General features: G+C 40.9%; 1 protein-coding gene across 1 annotated transcript; it reads left to right on the top strand.

Moving 5' to 3' along the window:
* Positions 1 to 4,901: 4,901 nt before the first annotated feature.
* WIF1 (WNT inhibitory factor 1) lies at positions 4,902 to 25,276 on the top strand. The gene is made up of 8 exons (XM_010152858.1): positions 4,902 to 5,005; positions 10,348 to 10,488; positions 14,666 to 14,761; positions 16,366 to 16,461; positions 17,795 to 17,890; positions 21,420 to 21,515; positions 22,099 to 22,194; positions 24,444 to 25,276. Exons 1-8 carry the CDS (start codon positions 4,948 to 4,950, stop codon positions 24,563 to 24,565), a joined length of 801 nt encoding a protein of 266 aa, XP_010151160.1. The 5' UTR covers positions 4,902 to 4,947; the 3' UTR covers positions 24,566 to 25,276.
* The last annotated feature ends 480 nt before the right edge of the window (positions 25,277 to 25,756 follow it).

Genomic DNA, 25,756 nt, shown 5'->3' with positions numbered 1-25,756 from the left:
CTTCCCTAGCAGAAAAATAAAACCTGGTAGGCAGAGAGTTTATTATCTGCTTGTCTAACGGGGCATCATTATGTTGTTCATTACAACAGCGTCTAGACTGCACTGCAGTACCAAAATGTGCTGCTGACATACACACTCATACTCTGGCCAAGCTCCTTCAATAGCAGTACAGCTATGGCCTTCCCTCTGTGTTGAAATTAATCTCATTTTGCTTCATGCTTCATCTTGGAACATAAATGGACCAACTTCTCTGACCTAATGCTGTTAATATCTTGGAGAAGCAACGGTCCACGTTGTAAACACCTAACAAACACACGCATTGCCTCACTTCATGATTTTATTTATGACGTATGCAGCTGTGAGCATCTGCTATGGATAATGCATGCTAGAATCTTCTAGTTTGTGCATAGCCAGAAATATCCATGGATCTGGGCTGAAAAGGAGTTTTTTGGATGAGTTTCTTTCTTTAAATCCAGAAAATTGGCATTAGGGTATATTTGTCATTTAATTGATAACAGAATGGAACCTTCAGCACTGATCTCTGTAAAATAATGAGAAGAAAATACAGTTAATTTCTTACATCTACTTGCAAAGCTAACACACATTCTCTTTTCTTTGTTAGAAAGGCTGCAGATTTCATTAGGATATTGAGCTGTGACATAGAACAGTTCTAAGTTTCGCTTCAGGTACTACCATTGCTTCTAATCCTGTGTCTTTCATGTAAAATAAAGAAAACATAAAACACATTTCTTGTTAATACTTTGATTAAACATGAAACAAAAACAAGGTAGGCACAACATGGGATCTGAGTGGTAAGAAAACTCTAATGCAGTGGATCTTGTACAGAGAAGTGGAGTTCTGTAGGAGTTTTAAGTGTATATCCTTTAAAACCAAACTGCTGACAGATGTTTACTACAATACTTGTTAGAGGGCTTCGTTATTTTTATAACCTTTTAAATTCCTTTGATTCATAGAAAATGGCAATTTAAAGTCCATAAAAATTAATCCCGACCAAGGAATTCTTAGCCTAAAATGAAAATTCCTCCCTTTGCTGCAGGCTTTGCCCACATGGGGAACTGTTAAAGGGCAGCTGTGCAGGGCAGCTGTGCAGGGCTACCTGCTGCCTGAAGGCACTGAGTCCCCAAACTGTTAAGGCAAGGTCTTCAGAGGCCCTTGCCTCAGCTTCTGAGGGTCTCAGACAAAGTCTCTGTACAAAAGAGTAGTGTGTTCTCTCTTGGGTGCTTCCTGAAGTCAAGCCAAAACCAAAATGTTTTGTGCATGCAGAGTGTGCGCTTGTCTAAGATCAACAATTTATCTCAAACCCCATTTCCTCCATCCCCTCTGACAACACCATTCCTCCGAGATTTAGCTTCAGTACCAAATTTTGTCCCCACGTACCAGACAGTTCATTAGGCTGGCTTTTGAAAAAAAAAAAGAAAAAAAGTAATGAGAATGTTTTTATAATGGAAAAGAGATTATAGATTGTGGGTTTCACCCCATTATCTCTCAACAATATCCAAGGAAGTTTTGTTTTCTCTACCAGGTCACTCACAATGACCACTTACAGCACAAATTCTGTTAGACACTAGACAATATTTTAATTGCACAGACCTATCTCTTCAATTAACCATCATGACTGAATTTCATGCTAGGCTAGAGCATGGTAAATATTTGCTGAGAGCGTGTTGTTTGCTTTTCGGTCATGATGATTGATGCAAGTTAATTGCCAATCAACTCAAATTACAGCAGGACAATACTGGAGTCTGGATGTAGGGATTGTGTCAAGATAGATTTTTTCCAAATAGATAGGATTTATGCCAGCCAAATTGTTTCAGATTCACAGGTTTGAGGAGTTAAGCTACTCTGCTCCACTGTGCAGCCTCTCTAGACTGATTTTTATATATAATTTTTATATCAAATTTAACCAACTCACTCCAGAACATGTGATTTGCAAACATATTCTGCAGCACACGGCTTCATAACTTTGAAGTCATGCTAGCTGGATCTACCTGAGGTGTTTCAGGTTTTCTTAGATGCTGTCATTTCAGTAAGTTCAGTTTTTGTCAACTCAGCAGATGTACAAACCTTTGTACAGAAATGGTGAGAGCAGATGTCTCCCCCCAGTGCAACACACACCTCCTCAACAGCCTGTTGATTGTGCAATGTCTCTTCCCATGTTTTCAATGTGTGAGCAGAACGTACTCCTGCCTCAGGTTATAATCACTGCTACACCTCTACTCTGGTTAGAGGAATTCCTTCCTTGAAAGGCAGTGAATACTGTGGCTGATGCAGCAATCATCCCTTTTCCCACAGCAAACTTTCTTTTTGTCTTTGTTCTTAGGCTCTTTTGACTCCAGAAAATGGGATTCCAGTTCCTTTCCTACGAATCAGGGCTTTGGCTCACAATCTGACCTGCTACAGCATGGCTGGAATGGAAACATGGGAGTGGAACTATTTGGTCTAGTTACCAGTTGTTGTTTACTAGAATAGTAAGAACATAATGTTTTAATATCCCAAGCCATTATGACCTGGTTTAGATATAACCAAACATCAAAGCTAGCCAATGAGAAACAGACAATACAGCATTGACTCACTCACTGTACTATTCTATAGATGTGTGGAGACATATAATTATTTTTTCTGAACCAAAGTTTTATTTGAAAACAAAAATGTTCACAATCTAACTTTACGGCTTGTTTTCATATTTTGGCATGGTATATTGTATTGGAAAAAATGTCTTTAATTAAAAGCAGCCTTTTGAACATTACCCCAGACTTCAGTTTTCATCTCCTGTTTTACTGCTTCTCCCCATGTCCCCTCTCCCTCCCATGTATACTCCATGTGTTTAACCCACCCTTAGAAACTTTCCTCGCCTCCTCCCTATTGTTTTGCAAGTCCTCCATTGAGGTGTCCGTGCCTACACAACACCTTCTGAAGAATGTCTGTGCGGAGTATAGCCCCTGCATGCTGTTTGGGTCCTCCTTGCTGTCTCCACAGAGCTAGTAGATGTGCTGGCAGGGCTGATCAAGAATGTCATAACAACCTTTCTACCCAGCTCAGGAGTGTTTTGCTGGTGTCACCAAGAGCTAAGGGAAAGTGATTGGCTCAAGTAAGCAGAGCACAGCATCACAGAAGGGCTGATGCTGATCTGAGACCAGAAAGTCTGATCTCGAGGTGATCTAGTCCTCCTCTCTGCTCAAGCAAGGTCACCTAGAGCTGCTTGCCCAGGACGCTGTTGAATTGGGGTTTGAATATCTTCACAGATGGAAGCTCCACAGTCTCGCTGAGAAACGTGTGCTCAGTCACCAACTCAATAAAAAGATGTTTTCTCAGGTTTAGATGGAGTTTTCTGTACTGTGCCCGTTGCCTCCTGACCTGTCACTGGGCACTGCCAAGCAGAGCCTGGCTTCATCTTCTTTGCACTCCCTGTCAGCTGTTTATATACATTGATGAGATCGCCCCATAGCCTTCTCCAGGCTGAATGGTCCCAACTCTCTCAGCCTCTCCATGTATGTCAGGTTCTTGATCATCTTTGCGGCCCTTCACTGGTCTCACTCCAGTAAGTCCACAACTTCCTTGTACTAGGGTGCCAGGATGTTACAGGAGAAAAGATACAGTCTTCTGGGTAAGGACATTGACTGCCATCTTGTAGACATAAAGTAACTACCATTTATAAGCCCAAAGTTCTCAATAAATTTTGGCTTTAGTCTCTCTTTGTTTCACTATTTTAGCTAAAAAGCAGACATAACAATACTGTCTACTATCAATGAGCTGCTGGATGAAGACAGATTTTTTGCCAGTGTCTCAAATACTTTTCTGAAAGCAGCAGATACAATTACCTATGATCACTCAGATGCATCAGGGCAAACAAGAAGCCACATTTTAGGGAGAAGGTTCATTTCTGCTTGTTCTGGAGACCTGTAGCCTTGCCACTGACAGTTGTGGAAGTCTCCAATGACCTGCTAAGATGCATACATCTCAGGTGTATATGGTGCGTGCAGCTATGCTGCAGATGCATGACGTCACTTTGCACTGAATATGAAGAAATATTGAACAGATGACTCAATAGAGAGGCCAGGGTCCCATGGAAGAAAGTAGCAAAGCCTACAAACTGTGCCACAAAGCAGGTGCATATCAGGAGTAGGATGAGGGCAGTGAAAAGTAGTTTTTAAATCATGCCAACACATTTTGGGGATCACCAAAACAAATCATTTATGTTGCAGTTAATAATGAGTGACATGGAGTCAACTCTGTAGGAAAACTGTCAGCTCCACCCTTGGAACAATTTAATGAACTAAGGTTGAACAAGGCAGTCGCAAAGGTGTAAGCAAGATAATGTGTCCTAGCATGGCGCTCCAGTAAGGTGGCTATTCGTTGCCCAGCACTGTTTCCCCAAGGCGATGTGCCATACTGTATAGATCAACAAAGAGCAAGTTTGGATATTCTCACGAGGCAGTTGTTACATCGTTTAAGCTGTGCCCAGGATGCAGGCAGGTCACCCAGTCTCACTGGTCAGTTCTAGGAGGAATCTGCCCAAAAAACAGCTTTCAGAATTAGCTTACCGTTCACACATTTTTTATGCTCTGCCAGATAAAAGGTAAAAAATGTCTTCTCCCTGTAACATCTGTTCACTGTATGCATACCATTTTCTTTCCTGTTATGTTGCATCCTAATTACTGTATGGTTACTTGCAATCTCTGAAATAAGAGGAAATTACATGAAAATGATGCTTAGGTGAAGAAGCACTCAGGGAAATAATACAAACAACTCCAGTGAATGGCATAATGAAAAGTGTAGCATTTTTATGCTGTAGTTTATATGCTGAATAGTTTGCTTTAGTTTGCTTCTGTGAATGCAATTAAAATACCTATCAAATTTTCATTTATTTTGTTGTAGGCTGAGTACTTCTATGAGTTCCTGTCTTTGCGCTCTTTGGATAAAGGCATAATGGCTGATCCAACTATAAATATCCCTCTGCTTGGAACAGTTCCTCATAAAGCATCAGGTTTGTGCTGTTGATATTATAAATTGTGTTCCTGTAAAAAATATTCCACAGCCAGTAAAGTCTAAATATTTTATTATGAATTGCAGTTCTAAAGTTTATTGCTGAAGAAATGCTTGCCACAGTGCTTGACACTGAACAGTTTGTGAGTGCCTTGCCTGGCTACAGCAGCCTATTTTGTCTGAGCCAAGTCACATGAAGCTTTTATGTGTAGATAAATCAGCAGAAACTTGTGCAAAATTGTGGCATAAAATTCATGGGCGTGTATATTATTGCTTAAGCTGTGCAACTTTTGGAAAAAAAGATCTTTCATCACCATAAGGAATAGCTATCAAATCATTCTGCATCTCAGAGGTTGCAGTTTGTGGACATTTTACTTTCAGTTGTGGTCAGCTGTTGCCATCAGGTGTTCAGCTCAAAGACACAAATTCTCGTTTAGGAAATTATCATTTACCGTGTTTGCCTTAGTTGTGCATTCTTAGTCCTTCAGTGTAGCTTACAGCTCCACAGCAGAGGCTGAGCCCAAGCCAACATGAGTGCTCCAGAAGCACCACAGTGGACAGTGAGCAAGGTGGAGTAAAAAAGCTTTCCATGAGATGTTATCATATCCACTTTGTTCTGAAGTGGACGAACAGCAGTCCTTGTGATACATTCCAGGGCCAACGTATGGTAGTCTCTGGCAGAAAGGAAGAAATTTACATCTGGATGACATTAGAGTCTTAGTGATTATGGTTTCATGATCAGCCCTAGCCAACCTAAGACCATGTGGGATAAAATGGGAATTAAATCAGAAATGGAACAGGAGGATGGGGCTGCAATTAGTGCACTCATATACAGGTTTATGTTTGATTGGTCTTTCTTTCTCTTATTTTTGTCAATGTATAAATCCTGAAAGTTTGTGTTTTATATCCTCCATTTTCGGCTTGTAGTAGGATGGCGTTGCAGCAAAGTTTTTTGCTGTGGCACCTGGAACATTTAGCATTGATGATTGGTCTCTCCATTCAGTGTGGATTAAATGAATAGTATTGAAAATGGATTTGGGTGAAGAGTGCTCTAATATTTGTACTCTAATTGCTGCAATTTAATTGATTGCAATCCCAATAAATTGGCAAGTAAAGATGTTTGAAGGTTAAAAAGAAGTCACAAAGGCAAATTTCTTGTTAAGCATTATTTCCATCTCCATATAAAGCAGGTGAGACCTGTGGGAAGCTCTGCAATATAATGTAAGCTTTTTTCTCCTTTAATTTTTAACTATCTAGAAAGGCTAGACCAAAATGACCCCCTTCTGACTGTGTTTAGGAAAACATAATCTACAAGTGCAGGGGGTCTGGAGATGAGATCTCATAGTTCCAGCAGAAGGTCTGTTAACCATCGTGAAGGGAGGGCTGATTAAAGCCAAAATGTACTGACCCTGTTTGCAGCACTGGTACATCAGTTCCTGGACTAATAAGGGCATGTCCATGGTGTTTCCTTATGTGGGTCATGTGCAGTGCACCACTGTCCTTAGTATATATAAGTTGTATTTAATTCCTGTTTGGCATTAAAGTGAGTCTGGTGTTTAACAATGACGGATAATCAGTACACGTACAGTATTTGAAGCATGTACACTATTTAACAGTCAGCCACTAGCAAGATGGTGGTTTTTTTGCACTGCCTGCTAGCTGGTCAAAATTAACTACTTGCTATAAATGAATACTTGCTATAAATGTAGTGAATGTTTGCTACTTTGTAGTTATTTCTTTAATTTATATGTTTACAAAACAGTTCTGACACATCTAATCTAGTTTGCCTGGATCTATTGCATTACCAAATAATTTTTCTACACATATGCATGTCAGAAGAAATTCAACCGCAATCTTATATTTAGTAACTAATCAACCGTAGCAAGATATTTCTTGAAGTAAGCATTTTAGCCTGGAAGATTACACTGAAGATAATTAAGGAGGAATAAGAGGAAAGAAAGCGGTATTAAACATGAGAATGGGAAACAAGAATGAGGATTAACAGGTATCTTACTCAGAGGTAGTTGAACCTGGTGGTCTTGTCAAATCAGTGGACTTTTAAAACTTCTCTGGGGATATTTGCCTACCACAAGTGAGGCATAAGAACGACCTTAGTGCTTTAGGGCCTGCCTAGTCTGTATTTTGTCTTATGGCTGACAGTGGCCATAAGAAATCCTGTGGAAGAGCAAAAGGAGGGCAAGCATGTGATATTTCTGTTTACCCTCTCAGCTCTGAGGATTTCAGCTTGGAGGATTTCCTGAGTCTTAAGTGATTTGTCTTTCTTATAACCCCACATGTGTTACAGATCTCTCTTTCCAGTAACTTGTCCAGGCTCTCCTTAAGTCCATATTATCTTCTGGTATCTCCAGTCGCTTTGGCAAGGACTTCACTACCTCCCATTGCATTAAGATCCCCCTCCTGTTGTTCCAAGTCTGGATGTGATGGCTTCATTTGATGGGCACTAGTCCTTGTACTGGTAGAGTCAACAGTCAATCCATACCGTCATATCAATGCCAGTCATGATTTTGTAGATGACTATTATGTACCCCTTAATTTTTCTGTTTGCCAGGCCAAAGAGTCGCAACCTACTCATTTACTCCTCATTGGATATAGTCTTATTGTGCTTCTCTCAACTTTCTCTAATCCAGTATAACCTTAATGAGATGAGGCATCAAATTCTTCTCAAATTTGAAATAGATTTATGCCACTTGGGTTCCTTAGGCTAATTTGAAATCTGCCGCCTCCCCCAAAACCCCAGGATTCCTACGTGATTCAGTGCTTACAACATGGGTATTGTTATACCTAAGCACATGGTAGGATGTTAAGAAGGCTGAAGAAGATAGACGCCTTTCAGTGAGAACTTAAAGAGCTAAGACTATTCAACTTGTCCAAAAGAAGATGACTGAGAGGAGTGTGGGTATCTGTCCAACGAGAAGAGGCTGGCTGGTCATTTCACAAGTAATTGCTTTAACCACTTGGCTGCCAGTGAATATCCAGTGGTTCCAGCTGACGTCAGCAAGTTCAAAACAGTCAGGCGTTGGTAGTGGCAATGATTAACATCTTGAACACCACACTGAGAAAAGTAAAACTGGCTATTGGTCCATGCCCAGAAGAAATGTAGTGTCCTGTGACTGAGAGGGAGACTGGAGGTGGCTTTTGGTATTGGCTTTTCCATGTTAGCCAAGTGGGTAAAGCAATTGCCTGCAGACTTGAAGACCTGTGCAAACTAAAACTAAATTAGATATAAATCACTAGGTTTCCTGAGGTTCCTTTTCAAGGTAGTTAAATTTTCCTCACTCTGGCTAGAGCCCTCTGCTCTCCTGTGCTCTGGACCCCTGGGTGCAAGTGCTCCAGAGGATGCAGAAGTATAAATATGTAAGAGAGGCAATTCTGTGGCTGATTGGCTGAAAACAAGGAGGGGGAATAAAGCTCAGGGCTTTACACTGCTAGCCATCATCCCGTGATGGGCAAATGTAAACTGCATCCTGAATTTGAGAAGCAGGGACCAGACCTCAGGTTTGCCCTGCTCAGTGCTTCTGGAGCCCACGGGAGCTCACAGCTGTGGTTCCAGATGCAAAGGACTTTTGCTCTGTGCTTTGCTGTGACTGTAGCGCTGTTGCTGCGTGCTTAGCATTATTCAAGCAGGCATAAACAAGCATGGCTTGGGGCAGATTTTAGGGACTTGATATCAACTCTGAACTACCACAGAGCTCAGCCAGGATCCAGGTGCTTATTGTTCATAGGAGGGCCCTTTACTGCATTTCTGTGTGCCTAGGAGTTCGGACATATAGGAAGTTCAAAAATTCAGATGCTTCCAGGTTAGGGAGACCTGAAATAAGGGTTTTCTGGTCTGCCCCCTCAGACTTCAGGCCTAAGAGATATATACCTGGCCTTTGCCCTGGGCATTCAAACCCACAGACAGATCTCAGGGAAGATAAAGTGCTGCAGATTCAGTGAAGTCTAGATATGACTATAGTGCCCTCCTTAAATGTCTGCCATATCTTCCTCCCCGTAGCAATTTGCTCAGTGAAGTCACGTGCATTCTGATACAAGCACTGATTTCCTTCACTTGTGCTGTAAGGTTAGTGCAGTTTAAGAAGTTCACTGCATTTAAACTGTATTTAATCCACTTTAAGAGTTTCCTTCTTACCACATGGTTGCATGCTTTTTCTATTAAAAGATTGGTGTAAAAGTGCTTCAACAATGAACTTGCTTTATAATGAAAGCTACAACAGACCTTTCAGTCTGTAGGACTTACCAGAAGCAGAATGTGTTTCAGCAGTAAATTATTCTATATTATATCAAGGCAACAAATAACAAAAAATGGCCTAATTATTGCTTGCAGGTTTTTTTATAACAACCAATTTAAAGCAAACCAAATGTAGGGCTGTTAGCTCAGTATTTGGTTCTGAAATCGCAGGCCAGCTTAAGAAGAAATGAATAAACAGTTTCTATTAGCTGGATCTAACTTACAAAGCAGCTAGTAAGAGCCAATTTTGAAGAAAAGAGATAAAATCGTTTCATCTGAAGATTATTTAAGATCACTTGTGATAATCACAGAGGAGCATTCCAGAGCTCTGAGGTACCATGCTTCCTTCCTCATTAAAATACTCTAGATTTACTGGCCCTAATTATTTACTTAAACTCTTTGTAGTTCAATAGTGTTTGAATACTTTTCCTGGAAAGGCAATCTCCAAATATTTCTACACTTAATAAGTCCTGTCAGAATGATGTGTCTCTGTCTTCTTTTCAAATATTTGCACCCCTGATCTTATTTATCAGGTGTACCATCTTGCCAGCACTTCATGGAGTAAGTTTTCATTAAGTTAGGTTTTTTATTTAAGTCTTAATTGTAGTATCCAAACCAGCAAATATATCTAAAGTAACCTTTTTTCCAAAACGTGTAAGATGGTTTTGCAGAAATTGTGTGCTCGCCTGCAAAATTTAGACTCAGAAGTGACCTACCCAGCTTAGAAAATTAAGTAGAGGCTTCCAGCTTGTTTTGGTGTATCCTTAGATACCTCCACATGAGTAATTGCCTTGTCTGCAAGCAAAAGTATGTTTGTGTTAAGATGGCTGGCTGTGCTGCAGGCTGTTGGGGTTATGTCAGTGAATGAGTACAGGCTCACCTCCTGTGCTTCCTCACTTCCACTCCTGGAGCTCCCCATGGAAAAGGTGATCTGTGTATCTCTGTGTTACAGGTTTTCATCAATGGCATTACTCTAAAGCTTAAATATATATCTATATTTTCTATACTTTTCAGTATTTTGATGTATGCTTTTATATGTATATAGATATATGTGCATGTAAATGTAAATACTGTTGTTATTGTTCTCCTTGAAGTCGTTCAGGTTGGATTTCCTTGCCTTGGAAAGCAAGATGGGGTTGCTGCATTTGAAGTGAATGTGGTCATAATGAATTCAGAAGGCAATATTATTCTCCAGACCCCTCAGAACGCTATCTTCTTTAAAACCTGCCAGCAAGGTAACGCTAAATAGGACATAGCGAAATACCTTTAGACCTTGTCCCCTAACTTCCTTGTGTTTCATTCAGGAGAATGGCTGGAGAAGATGGAAAGAAAATGCTCACACAATGGTGTGTGAGCAATGGTGGTGAATGCCAGGCAGTTCTGGCTCTGTCTGTGGATTTGCTGTTCACTTGCTGCATGTGCTAACTCTTTTCTTACTGTCAGCTATGTCTTCCTTAGCAGACTGAGTTGGAGGCATTTCTCCTACTGTTCACAGCTCATCACGTCAAGGATGTTGATAGACATGTGTCATATGTTTGGAGGAGAGCTAGTCCTGTGAAAACAAGCTGAGGCTAGCATTTCCAGAAGTGGCACATCATTTGGAGAACTGAACTTCTGGGGTCTGTAGCGGGGACCCTGACTTCAATAAGTACTGTTTGGTGCCTCAGTTCAACAGTTCCTTAAATCCCAACTTGCACATACAAACCTAATGCAAAAAAACCTAAATCAGAACATTTTTGCAAAATTTGGTTGTACTTTCTCTGGAGCTTAGAAGACAACCACGTGGGCTGGGATACAGTTAAGGTGGTGGAAGCTGGTCCTCAATACTTGGAGTCATCAAGCAGTAAACACATGCAGGATGTGCTGGTAGAAGAAGGGCAACATGAAGTTATTGCAGTGCTTACTTGGAAAGGAGGGAACCTGTTTAATCAACCAATCTATGAACTATAAACAATACGTAATAAGACTTTCTGGATTAATTTGATCCACTACAAAAAAATATAATTATCACTTTAAACTGAGTCTGTGGAAATTGAGAAATCAGTATCTAAGATAAAGCAGTTATCCCATGTTGTGTGCAATTGTATGAGATTAACCCATGACAGTGCTGATGTACAAAGAATGAGATTTTTGTTCTTTTGCTATTAAATCATAGGACCATAGAATGGTTTAAGTTGGAAGGGGCCTTAAAGACCATCTAGCTCCAACCCCCCTGCCATGGGCAGGGACACCCTCCAATAGACCAGGTTGCCCAGAGCTTCATCCAGCCTTCCCTTGAACACTTCCAGGGATGGGGCATCCACAGCTTCTCTGGGCAACCTGTTCCAGTGCCTCACCACCCTCTCCATGAAGAATTTAATCCTGATAGCTAATCTAAATCTTGTAGCTTTCAATTTAAACACGTTACCCCTTGTCCCATCACTACAGGCCCTTGTAAAAAGCCCCCCCCCCCAGCTTCCTTGTAGGCCCCTTCAGGTACTGGAATCTTCATTCCCAGTTCTACACTTTCTTCTTTGCACTCTTCTCTGAGCTAATTGGCTGTAGTGTGTATTCAAAGAACGAGCAGCAGGAGTGGGAGTTGTTTATTCTTTGAAAACTTGCTACACCTAAATAGCAAAGCTGCTTGTCTCCTTTGAAGCCATGCTGCTGCCAATTAGCCCGGGGAAAGTGGAGGAGGGGAAGAAATGGGCAAATAAACAGGAAGGAAATTGGGGCTTAATGGAAGTAAAGTCAGTCAGATCTCATGTACGAAGTTGGGTGTCTGATGTAAATACAAAAAACATTTGCTAGTTTTGTGTTTTCAGTTCAGTTCAAAGGTTCTGAGTAAACTCTGGAAATAGTGTTGGAGCAATCTAATAGGGAAAGCAGAGTTACAGATCTGTATTGTGGAATACTGGCTTAAAGAGAGAACTCAGTTTAGTAGTAGCATTCATCCAAGTTACCATTTCTGTGATATTAGTTATTGTTGTTACTATTTTGATGTGAGACGTAATATTTAATAGCAGTATTGCATCATAGGGCCTCTCAGGAAAGCTGGGGGTGATTCTCGTCACCGTCCTTTGTTCCCATAGTCAGCTGAGAAATACAAGGACGATTTCCCAAACTCTAGAGGTGGGCAGAGGAGATTTTTCATCTCGTCTCTTCCAGCACGTTCAGGGGTAACTCCCACTCCTGCCCTTTGTCCTGTGAGGTAGACACCACAGTGTTTTGGGAGAGATGCTGAGAAGGCTGACAGTGTCCTTACCACTTGGTGTTAGGGTAGGGGTGAGTTTCCTGCCTCTAAAAGACATCATCTGCAGCAAGGAGTTCTTATTCCTCCTGCCGGGGCCCTGGTCACTGTTTCCAGTCATTCATGGCCATCCAGAAGGGCACCCGCCAGAGAAAATGAGGGGAGCAAGGGAGCAATTTTGTGGAAGAGGAGAGTCTTTGTTGTGGCTAAAAGATGGCCACACAAAAAAATTATGTTTTCCTATTTTTCTGTTTGAAATTGTGTGTATTTAAGCATGCATTTCCTGTAATGAACAGCAACTCTGCATTTGGGTACAGAGAGAAGAATTTCCAGAAAGAGTCCTAAGGTACAGTGTTGGAACACAGTAAGACAGAAATAATCCTTTACCACTATTACTATGGCTGCAAACAGCTTTACTTTTAATGCAACATTTTTTGCTACATGTACCTACAGCTTTGGATGAAAGAATATTTAAAAATTACACCTTTCCTCTTCTCTTTCCTGTTTGTTTGGCCGTTGTACATAGCATCCAGCTACCTGCCCAATACATCAGATTTTCTTCCCTTTCTCATAGTTTCAGTTACCCTTCACATTCCACTAAATAGAAATCTGTAACATGAGTGTAGCAGAATACTGTTCATAGTTATAGCAGCTAGCATTTTCTGTGGTTCTAATCAGATATCAGATAAATTTTCAAAACCAAAAGTTTATTTGTGCATGAGTCTAACTAACAGATGCGTCACCTGACTCAAATATTAGAAGAAGGGAGATTCATTCAAATTCTTTTAAGTCCAGGGTTATGTTTTCCTCTATATTAATAGGAGTTATAGTTTAAAGAATCTCTGTGAGCTGCAAAAATGTCTCAGGCAACCTGACCCTCCTGAATTTATAGACATCCTGCTACTCCTTACCACTTTAAACAAGTGCTCTCTAAAGGCTATTAATACTTGAATTTGAACTCTGGTGTTACTCAGTTGGGAATCAGTGTGACTCAATGGCATGTCTTGACAGCCTCTGGATAGTAGGTGCCAGCGCTTTCTGATGAAGTCAGGTGACAAGGTAATGGAGAATAAGTAAGGATGCTGTTGGCTGGTGGTGTCAGGCATGATGGTTACAGCACTAAAGGGAAAAAAAGAAAGACATGATGGCAACATTACGGCCAATTGCTTTCCAATAGATGACCTTCAAATTTGGGTTGAGATGGTTGCAGTAAGATTGGTCTCTGAGTTTCAGTCTACCTCAGAGTTTGTTGAACCTTTCTCACTCAGCCTGTCATTCATCATAACATCAAGATGCCTACTCTGCTAAAGCTGCCCTGTGACCCTGGTACCACTGATCACAAGTGAGGTTCACTTTTTCTAATGGGAGTAGTCAGCCTCTCCTGCCTGCCGCCTTCTCTGTGAGAGATCTAGGAAGGTATTTTCGAGCAACTGTTTTTCTACCCAGCAGTCATGTTTTATTGGAGTTCCATAAGGTTCAGTTCTTGTTCAATAGACTGGTGTTTTGAGGATGATGATGGTATCCAGAGGGATTTCTCATCCTTGCATAATGCAGCCAGCGTTGCCATATGCTTTAGTCAGTGTTTGATCTGTAGTTGAGATGTGATTGAGTTGGATGATGATACTGCTTTCATCTTCCTTTCTGGCCTTCTTTCCTCTAGCCTTGAAGCTGACTCTTCCATCTGAATACAAATTTCATCACTTTGTCACCCCAGTAGTAGCAGCTGTAGCAATTGATGCAATGCAAGTTGCTGTGCAGTCTACTTAAGGCTGCAGAAATTGAAACTGGTCCTGTATACTGAGAGCAGGTCTAACCAGCGATGGCAAGTCCTGGACTGCCTGCACGTTTCTAAATGGAAGAAAAAGTGCTGGGTTGAGCAGAGCATCCACATTACTCCTGCACTTACAGAACAGCAGAGCAATGGAAACGTGCAGTCTGTCAACAAGCGCACATAGACAAATGTGTTTGTGTGAACACGTGTTGAAACCTCTATTTGTTGACTAACAGAAAACCTGATTTCTCTTGAGGGGGTCTTAGCTGAACTTCCATGTTTGCCAGCATTTGCCTGTCTGTCCGCAAATGTTTACACTGTTGTGTCAAAGGAATATATTGAACCTACCACAAGTTGGCTGGCAGCTGAAGTATGTAATATCTAATTAAGGTTGTTGTTATATTTTATGAAGCGGAGTGTCCAGGAGGGTGCAGAAATGGAGGGTTTTGCAACGAAAGGCATGTCTGTGAATGTCCAGATGGATTTTATGGGCCTCACTGTGAGAAAGGTAATTTTAAAAAAAAAAGTTCTCAACTATCTTCTTTACCGTAATGTCAACAAAACTGTAGCTACTGCACTGTAGCTTCTCCTAAAATAATGGCCTATTTTGAAGATTTCATATATTTGGAGTCCACACATGTAAGAGAATCACTATCATCATGGATGGAAAGGAAACATTAATTTGCTTACGAGAAAGACGCTTTCTCTCTAAGAGATTGCTTTTAACAAAAACTGACACAATAGTTAAGGGACCCCTAGTCACAGGGAATCCATCTGGTAAAAAGATTAAATAAAATTCTTCTGCTAATGAGTACTAGCTGGGAAACAAAGCACAGGACTTTTGTTCAGCATTTGTTTATTTGGAGATGGTATCTAATTTGGAGATAGTATCTAATTTGAACGCAGGCTGAGAGCAAAGAGGGGAAGATGAAGGAGTCTCCTTTTACTTTCCATTATTGACTAATAGCCCCGGATGACATTTCCAGGAGCGAGGGACCAAGAAATTGAGTAACTTGGTGAGGAAACTAGCTCTTCTTCCTATCTTTTCCTTCACCTCCCCTAGTGGCAGACCCTCCCCAGGGTGACTTGAGACGGAGAAAACCATCCTTGTGGGCATCCTATTCCAATGGCATCCTTTAATGAGCTACCAGTTGCTCTGGCTACCTCCAAAATGTTAAGTACAAAGGATGGGTTCTCTGTCCTGGAGGCCAACTGGGATGGTGCAGTTTGCATTTGTATGTTTAATAAACTCTGTTATGCTCCAAAATACCACCCTCCAAATGCCCTGCTGCTCACCCCGTGACTGTGCCCATGCAGATTTGCCAGTTGGCCAGGGACAAAGCCATGCCAGGAACAGCACCAACGATTTCACACGATGGATGGTCCTGTGTCCCTATGTGGCCTCGTGCCTGGGTGCTGTTTAATTCACTAGTATGGACCCAGCCTCGCTCCATGTGCCACCTGTGGGCAACCACAAAATGAAGCATTGCCACCTGATATGCCTCCCTGGAGGAGCCTTGTAGGGTGGCCACAACTGAAGAGGAGGCTTGGGAAAGCACAGAGGCTCTGGAGGAGGTTCATGGGGAGCATGCAGGACAGTTTGGCCACCAAACCAGGCCACAGAACAGGCTCCCCCAGTCTAAATTAGGTACCCATGCTTATGATCAGGTATGCAGAGGGAGAAGGGAGGTTCATTGTTCCTGTTTGGGAACCCTGTGGAATTGCAGCCCCTAAATAGATAGTCCTGTATGCAGAGCTGAGGACCAGAGTCTACTTATGGGGTGGCGGGGAAGAGACTTCAGATATCCAGAGAGTGTAAGTGGGCACTTTGCTCTCCCTGGTCTGGAATTAAACTGTGCAAGAGGCAATTGCATAAATTGGAACTAGATTTGGACATAATTTAATCTTTGCTTTTTTAGTAATGCTGTATATAAATTGCCAGATACAAACCAGAGATGTAATTGATTTAACCCACTTACAACAATGATTTACAAAGGTGACTTGTTACACTCAGAAGAAGGAAAAGTAGCTTAAGGAGACAATGTGCTGTGTGTTCAGATAGGCAGTTGCTATCACACCAGTGATACTTTTTCTGTTCTTCCTGCTCCTCAGCGCTGTGTGTTCCTCGCTGCATGAATGGTGGGCTCTGCATTACCCCCGGACTCTGCATCTGCCCCCCGGGGTTCTACGGCATCAACTGCGACAAAGGTAACTGCCTGGGCTCTGTATCTGGCAGCCTCTATTTCCCTGTGTTAGTTTCCCTCTAGGAGTGGATTTTGGAAAGTCAGGCAAGTGATGAAGTAAGTTTTAAAAGTTTTGTGATTCTTCAAATCCATGCTTTAGCACAACCTGGGAGCTGTTGGAAATGCTTTCGCAGCTGTATGTGCAGTCATCCATTTCTGCCAGCTCTGTGAAGTGTAATTTAGTTAATCACTTTAGTTGATCCACTGAAACCTGTGGGACTTAATACAAAATTCACTTATATTTCTGGCCTAGGAAAAAAGAAATCATTATTTGAACTCTAGTTTCTTGGAAAAAAATAGTTTTACTAATTATTTAGTACATTATTTTGCTGCATTTGGGTACATGAAAAAATAAGCAGGCTATTTATTTTTTGTTGCTGCATTGTGGCTCAGGAAGAGTAAAAAGGATGAATCAGTTGTTCAGAACAGTAATTTGGAACAGTCCAAGCTTCCATGAAATAAAATACAAGTACTTTCCTGCAGAAATATAACTGAGCTGCTCATGGCAGAACAATTACAGAACATCACGTTGCATTTATTATTGCAGAACTATATGAATTAAAGACCAAATGCAAAAGGTCCTAGTGGACTTTTCAGCAAAATAATGGGAACCTTCCTAAGCCTTTAGGTATGCTTGCACAAACTGTTGCTGTCAATGTTCTTCTGACTTTTATGTAGTCATTGATGAGACTTTTCACCACATTTAAAAAATGTTTCAAAAGTGCACTTTAATAAAATGCTCCCAATGTCTTGAAGGATGAATGTGAATCCCAGCTTTTTGATTAAAAGTCACATCTAAGACAATGTAAGTAATTTGGCAGGTGAGAGACACAGTATTTGCATCTATGTCATCACGAAGCAAAAACTTACAAAGGTTTCTTTCTAGTCAAGACATTCAGAACTGCAGTGAATGAAGTATCCTCTTGTAGAAGTAACTTCCGGTCCTAGGTTGTGCTCCTGTTATCAGACACTCACAGTTTCAGTAGCAATAGTGACTTATCTTCAGCGAGCTTTACATGTGAGGGTTGACAAAGGTGTAACACAGTCTGTCCTTGGGGATCTCCTTGCTGTATTGTTCACTTGTCTCTTTCTATATTGACTTGTGTGTGGGCCACTGTAAAGCATGATGTAGGAAAAAACACATTTCAGTCTTCCTTTGTAAAACAGATGAAAAGATGTTAATGCAACTTTTTAAACCTACTCAATGTTTATTTATGATGAGCAGCAGCAAACATTAAGGCCCTGTAAGACTGAGTTTGTATTAGTGACTTAGTTAATTCCTGTTTTATTTGTTTCAGCAAACTGTACAACAACCTGTTTCAATGGAGGAACGTGCTTCTATCTGGGAAAATGCATTTGTCCTTCAGGCTATGAAGGAGACCAGTGTGAAATTAGTGAGTAGCATCTTGGTGTGCTTTCTTTCACTGACATGAACTTACTCTACTGTTGGTGCCTGAATGACAAAGTGCTACCTGCCTCCGCTATGCTCACCATGAGGGTCTCACATGGAAGGTTGAGGGCCTTGGAGAGTCAGATGCTGCATACCTTCAAATGAGTTTCCTACTGATAAGTTTGACTCGTTGCTACAGCATCTCTTCCCTTAACTTTCTTCGGTTTTATTAGTAACTGGGCTTGGTAACAACCTTCGAGCCATAAGTATGTAAGCGGTACTCGGTGGTAGACAGATGTGTTGCTGTGCCAAGCCCATGTGGAGCAGCAATTTCTGAACCTTAATGACAATTCATACTTGTGCACAGCAGATTAGGCTTGAGCCTGCACCTCTGAAAGGGCTACTATAAGCTCGGAATGGAAGGATTTGGGGCAAAGGGAGGGCTGAACCTTAAGAATTGAGAGCTTTCACTTAACGTATTAAGTTGCATTCACATGGCAACTTGGAAATCCGTGTCACAAACATCAAAAGACTTGCTATTTTCAGAAGTTTAGCATCAAAGCAATTCAAAATATTTTACCTCATGGTGGATCTAAGTGTGCTGTGTAAAGCTGGGGGTGGAGATATGGCCAGCCTGGAACAGACCTGGGAGGTCAGCTGTCAAGCATTTGATCTCACTGAAAGAAGAGTTTTCTCATAGCTCGGTTAAATCAGATTAATTCTGTAGTTCCCCACACTTGAATAGATTATGAGCATTTTGGCTTTAGGAACGTGCACCTGGGTTGTTCTTTCTGGGCTTAAAGCTTCTAGCTAACAGTACACTTTGCGAGGAGCTTCTTCTGCTGTAAATACTATTAATATGTATCAGTAGACACAGGCTTTTCTCACAGTTATGAGATTTGTATCATCAAATAATTTGGAAACACATGGAAATAAACTCTAATGGCAATATGGGACAATAAATGAATCACTTTGCAGAGAAAGAATACAGATACCGTAAGAGCTACATTTTGCACAGTATTTATATGTAGATAAACAGTAGAGTTATCTGAATGTTGCACCATATCTCTATACTTTACAAGTCATTTTGCAACTCCTTTTTACCTAATCAAAACTGGAGCCAAACAGAAGCAGTAATGCTTTATTGTTATTAAATTAGTAAAGACTGCCCTTTGATATAAATTCAGATCAGATGCCAGCAAGAACAACAGTGTGAGTTTCCACTGAATTCACCTTTGACACTCTGACAGGACCTCATTTCTTTCTTCACTACCCAAGTAGTAAACTGCTGATACTTCTCAGGTGATGAATAAGGTTTAGTTCAAAGTTTGAGAAGCATGTATCTTATGTCAGTGGTGTTTTTTTGAGGAAAATTCTTAGAACTGATATTACAGCATGTATAATTAAGAGTGCTCCACTTAATTGGTCTGTCCCAGGGGCTCTTAAGCTCATTGTTCTCTATTGCTACTTGGGATAGGTACAACTGACTGTCGTCTTGCAAAGACTCACCTCTTCAACTCAAATTAAATTAATTAATTAAATTCGTTTCTATACAAAAGAAAGAAAAACAAATCAGGATCAGAGTATGCTAAGAGCTAAACTGGGATCATGTTGATGAGAGCAAGGAAAGCTATGCACTTGCCTTGGCTTTTGTAAAGCTGGGATAGCAATTGTTAGACCTTGATTGATGACTGCTACCACCTCTGGGCACTGCATCGGTGCCAACACAACAGTGGAAAACTGCAAGAAATGCTAGGCAAGGCTTAGAAACACCAGAGGAGAAACACAACTCAGTTTCTTTTCTTAGATCCAGGGCCAGCTACATTCATTCATGGGGGTCTTGAAATAACAAGGGGAGAAAACCTTTCAACAGGCAGAAAGCCATCTTCTGAAAACTGAGAAGTTGGGGGTTTTTTTAATAGTGTTTAAAGATTTTGACTGTTTGTCTAATAGTTGAATTGCTCTCTAAGACTCCTGGGAAATGTACTAGGCCCAGTTTACAACACTACCAAGCATTCAGAGTCTTCCAGAATTTTTCTAGCTATAGTTACATGTTGTCTCTAATTTGTGTTTCAGTTTGAGTCCAGAGAGTTTTATTTTGTTTTGGATTCCTCCCCCATTTGTCACCAGCTGGTTTTTTGCTTTTTCCATTTCTTAGTCAATAACAGAGACTTATTACTCTTTCCTTCATTCTGTGAAAATATCTTAGTCCAAAGTTAATTGAGCTGTGCTGAACCAAATATTTGCTAATGCAACTCTATAGAAGTTTTAATCACACGCCTTCACCCATATTCTCCAGATTTACTTCAAAAACTAGGAGAATCCCTGGATTTGCTTAGCACCGCTCCTTTCAGTTATTAATTACTTCATATCCAAATGCTTGCAAATTACAGTACCAACAGGTTCCCTCTACAGAGGCTTTTGCAGGAAAATTGTGATTTTGCAAAAACTCTCCTTAGCATGGTTTGTTCCATCAGCTGGTTATGAAGCTTGTTTCAGGGCAATTAAAATAATTATGCATATTGGGAACAAATGTGTCTTCTGTATGGGTGATATATACACGCATCACAAAAGTCTGAAGTGGTTGAGAGCTGAGCAAGCGCTACCTGGGGCAGGCTGTGATCATGAGATGACTGCATTTGTGTTTTCAGCACAGCAAGCCAGCAGTGGAAAGGGTGAGTGTTGATGCTTAAAGTATGGTGTGCAGGTATCAGTTAACATCTTTTTTTTTTTTTTAAAAAAAGAAGGGCGGGAGAAGAGAAGGCAAGGCAAGGGAAAGGCAGCCATTTGCTGCCCCAGGTTCCAGTTTTTGTTTGCTCACAGATTCAGGTAAATATTAGTGCTAAATCCAGGAAGGGCTTTTCATTTCTCTTTTCTGAAGAATCCAGAAAATGTTGCAGGATTAGAAAACATGAAAAAAGGTTTTGTCTGACAGTGAGAAAAGCTGCACTAGTACATATAGCCACCAAGGAGGCAAGAGTTTGAGGGTGTAGCTCCTGATGGCCCGGAAGGGCCCAGGGACATGGCAGTAAGCCTCCCTTAGCCTGGGGATGACCCAGCGCATGGGGAATCTGCTCACCCTTCCTAGAGTTGAATGACGGTTTAATTAGTTCAGTAGTGCAGACAAATTCTAACAAGGGATTGACAGTCTGGTGATGGGAGATGTGATGTTAAGTTTGAGGAAGGCCTGTGCAAATATGAGGTCTGGACACTGCTGCCTCCCCCACAAAGGGTGAGAAGAGCAGGAGGCCATGCTGACTGGAGGCATAGGGGACTCTGCAGAGACCAAGTGGCACAAATCTGGGCTAAAGCTGCATGGGCACTTGGGCTTTAGCCATGCAAAATTATTGCAATATTTTATAGGCAGAAGAATATATATAAATTGGAAGCACAGACTTGCAACAGAGTCTTCCTGATGGATCCATAGTGCACACTTTAATACTAGCATCCGATAAGGTTTTGGGGCTTCTCAGACACTTGCCTCCAGTAGTTGCAGGGGATAAGGCCATTGTTTTCATGTTTTCAATTTCTAGGTAAATGCCATCAGCCCTGTCGAAATGGAGGCAAATGTACTGGTAAGAATAAATGCAAGTGCTCCAAAGGCTACCAGGGAGACCTCTGTTCAAAGCGTAAGTACCAAAGCTGCTCCTTCAGTTCTAGTTGTAGGAGCATCAAGCTGGCTGTACCAGTATCTTTTTACATAATGTCAGCACCAATTGTTTGTTGTCAAATTATTACATGTTAATTTACTTTCTGGACATGCAGCATACACCAGTCTTACAGGAATTATGAAACCAGAAACGTATTTTTACAAAAGCCTCCCCACAGTTTCTTCTGTACTCTTGAGTTTCTGTAAAACAGCAGTGTGTCAGCTCAGTCATAGCAGTTTAGTAACAGAGAACTGTGTAATAAAACATCAATGCATTGTGACACTGAAATCCAACAGAAGCATTTTGTGAGAAGAATGCTGGGGCCTGCCTTACTCTCATGCTAGATCTGGTGTACACTCAGCTCTGCTGTTCTGTCTACTTCTCCCGGTGAGAGACAGAGCCAGGCCTTGCAGGGAAGTTCGGGGTGTGTGTGTGAAACGTTTTGTGGCTTGTGCCAGAACCAACCCATCGTAAGGAGCGATAACAGGGAAACCAAATATGCTATTCTTCTTTCTGGATGAAATGTCAAGAGTTGAGGCGTATTGCACTCGCTTTCTTACAGCTGTCTGCGAACCTGGCTGTGGCCTGTACGGCACCTGTGCTGAGCCCAACAGATGCCAGTGCAAAGAAGGCTGGCATGGAAGACACTGCAATAAAAGTAAGTGATAAACAAACCCTGAGGGTCCATATCAGGGGTCTTATGCATCTGATGCCATATGGGAATGACTACTGCAAGACCCTTCCCAGTTGCATTAATGATACCACACTACATCTTTTCTAATCTTTAATCCAAACAATAAAACAAAGATTTTCAAGACTCTATGATTTCAACTACTTTAAAAAACCCTCAGAATCATTTAAAACTGTTTTACCAAGATCACTCTTGTATTAGAAATTCCAGAAGCTGGTATCAGCAAGATGACCTCTTGTGCCTTCCACCCCTGGTATGGGAGGGATCCAAAGTCCTTCAGTACTCCTCAGTAATGTCAGATCGCTTTAAAATGTAGAATAGCCATTTTTAGAAATAAAACTCTGGCAGGGTTTAAAGCTGATTAAAACTTAGAAAAAAATTAAATGTTCTTTAGAAACTTCGGGGAAAACTTGAAGAGTTACGCAAGATCTATACTTACTGACTACCAAGTTTTCTCCTCGTCTTCCCCAGCTCTGCTCCACAGACCACAAAAGATATTGTTCCAGAGCAAAGTTAAAATCCTTAAAATGAACTGTTGTGCTTATTGACCCATTTGACACCCAGTGAGGCAACTGATCATTTCACTGGATTTAAAATAACAATTTAAGATTATTTGAAATACAACTGTATATACCTAGTAATAACTTCAGATTTAATTTTGTATTTCATGTGAAATAGTGCTGTGACCACAGATCTTCAAGAAATATTTTGTATGTTCTCCTATGAGGTATTAATGTTTAGCTTAAACACTGTTAGCTAATGATTCACATTTAATGTTTTAACTGGCAATGATAAAAAGTTGAAAAAATTCACAGCTACAAAAGCCACCAAGTAGCCATAAGAAATGTGTAAGTTACATTGCAGCATCAACTGAATGTTCACCTTTATTAAATGCTGTTGATACCTGTGATTTGTATCACATTAAAATACAGTAGAATAAATATACTTGTTTCATTAAAAAGTAGTATTATCTAACTAAAATGGATTATGCTGTGATAATTAGATATGGGGAGTCCACTTTTCTGCTGTTAGCTGGTGGACCTGTGTTAAAGTATTTACGTCATTCCATGAAGGAGAAATACCATTAATATAAATAATGGTTAGAAAAAATGGAAATCACTATGAAATTAAGTTCAATATAGACTTTCTCGTCTTGTAAAGAACTCGGGTAGCAAGTGAAAAAAATCTGCACTATGGATTGCCATTCTGAAAGAAGTAATTATCTGTACAACAAAACCAAAACTTATAACTAGCGTGTTATGAGGAGTCAGTAGTCACACATTATTGTCAGCTCCATGATCTTCTGTCCTTAATTACTTGGAGTTTGGGTACAGTCCTACTGTGTTTAGCAATGCAAAACTCTCTTTGTATTCAGCAAAGAAACTGAGAGTAGGCCATTTGAGTAAAATTCACCCCATTTTAAGGGCCCATATAGCGCTTAAATTGTACATACAAGTCTGCATGCACAGCAGTTCACTCTTTTCAACTGAAACCAAACATCTCCTGATCTTGAGAGGAGATTTATAGTTAGTTTGAGAGACTTGCTTTGTAGTCCATCAAATCAATGACTCCTTGATAAAGCTGTTTTCTTAAAAAGAAGTGGTTAAAAAAAATTTTAACCTGGCACTCAGTTTTTCAACTTAATTTCCATGAGCTTTTAGAAATGAGATGGGTAAATGAAGCTATAAATAATTACAGCATAATACTTTGAATTCCCTTTTTATTGTTCGTTTCAATTTTCCACAACAAAGCAGCTCTGCTAATCTTGTTTCAGACTGCTTTTTTCCCCCCCCCTAGGTGTTTATTGTTGCTGCTGTTCTTTCTCTTTGCATTCAGCCATAAACCAATGCCAAGCTCAGGTAGCTGGCACAGTTTCTCTCCGGGGAGGGATGTTTACGCTCCTTTTTATTGCCCGTCGCTGGCAGATCAGCATGGCTCTCACCCACTTGGTGTGGGCTGTGCATGCGTGAGCCCAGGGCTGAGTGACAGCCTGGGCACACTAATGATCCCCTGGGCTCCCTGATGAGGAGAGAGCATCTTTCCATCTGGCAGCACCTCGTCCATCCCAGGGGGCACAGAGAGGGGTGAGCATTTGCATAAGGCCTAGCAAAATCCTTTGTTCAAAATGGGGGGGACTGTTTCCACTTGAAATATTAGTAGTGGATCGTGAGCCTGCTTCTGTGGTTTCCTTTCTCTTGTATTGGATAATTTTCCAGGGTACGGAGCCAGCGGTCTGAGCGCCCTGAGGCCAGCAGGCAGCAAGCACAGGCAGCACACGCCTTCACCGAAAAAGGCTGAGGAGAGGCATGTTCCACCCGAATCCAATTATATCTGGTGAACTCCAACATCTGAAATGGTTCGTGTTACACAAAGTTCATAGCCTTCATTAACCTTTCATGGACTGAATGTTGAAACGCTGTTCATTACAGTTAAGATTACTGGCTGGAATTTTATTAGCTTCATTATTAACCACTGAGCTGATATTTACTATTCCTTTTAAGTTTTATAAATACTTCTATAGCATGATTACATAGGTTGCTTCTTTCAGTGCTTTGGATGGTGTTTTGTACTATACTTCAGTTATGTTTAAACTTCCTTTTTTGATTATATAGCTGCAAATATTTTCCAAAAATTAAGTAATAATATTCAAGCAGAAAATCTTACAGACATTAACCTGAATAATTTCAATGACCACAGATCTAATTTGCCTGAGACAAAGGAAAGGTGCCTTTTACATTTTTGCTATTGTGTATTTAGATTTTTCCCTAAGAAAAATAAATAAATAAGTTGCCTAATTTAAAAACTGAATAACTCAATTCAATGTTATTTTTGGCCTTACAGTTTTGCAAAGTGATGTGTATTAAAAATACACTGCACTGGTGCCATTTAACCAATGTAATCTATTGTACACGAAGTAGAACCATAATGTGTGAACTTTCTGCATCGGCTTGAAGCAATATAATATATTGTAAACAAAACAGCTCTTATGTAATAAACTTTTTATACTGACGGTTATGTATAAAATAAAGATGCTGCTTTAGTTTTTCGAGTACTGCTCTGTGTGGCCTGCTGCAGCCTCATCAGTACTGGGTTGAGACGGTGGCTTTTCTAGAGCACCCTCTTAAAACAGTGACACAGCGGGGGTGGTTTCCAGGTCTCTGCTTTTAGCCTCACAGCTCTTAAAAATATTTCAGAAGAGCAACTTCTTGTCCCTTTGCAAAGGAGGAGAGAGCACCGAAGGCCAGGTGGGTTTTTCCCCGTGTTTGCCTTCCACCGTGTCCTCCTTTCCTCCCCAGCACTTCCAGCCAGCCACGCCAAACTGGTGTGCCCTGTTCGTGGCACCTATGGTACCCAGGGTCTGCTCCTTAGAGCCTCTGTCTAAGCAGGTAAATAAACCAGGGCAGACGATGTTTCCTCTTCAGGGGTGATGCTCCTGTGTCGTGTTGTGTTCAGACTGCAGAAGGTTTTGGCACTGCCTCTCGCAACAGCCACGAGCCACCCCATTCATAAAATGTGCTGTGGCTGGGAA

Source organism: Eurypyga helias, unplaced genomic scaffold, assembly GCF_000690775.1.
Source record: "Eurypyga helias isolate BGI_N326 unplaced genomic scaffold, ASM69077v1 scaffold36185, whole genome shotgun sequence".
In the NCBI taxonomy this organism is placed as follows: Eukaryota; Metazoa; Chordata; class Aves; order Eurypygiformes; family Eurypygidae; genus Eurypyga; species Eurypyga helias.
The sequence above is the reverse complement of the archived record's forward strand: the minus strand, read 5'-3'. Positions and strand labels throughout refer to the sequence as shown.

Bases quoted from the DNA above. Each gene is read 5' to 3' on its own strand.
- WIF1 (XM_010152858.1), top strand. From the start codon at position 4,948: ATGGCTGATCCAACTATAAATATCCCTCTGCTTGGAACAGTTCCTCAT. The intron at 10,489-14,665 runs GTAACGCTAAAT...TATTTTATGAAG, and splicing joins CTTTAAAACCTGCCAGCAAG to CGGAGTGTCCAGGAGGGTGC. The intron at 17,891-21,419 runs GTGAGTAGCATC...TTCAATTTCTAG, and splicing joins AGGAGACCAGTGTGAAATTA to GTAAATGCCATCAGCCCTGT.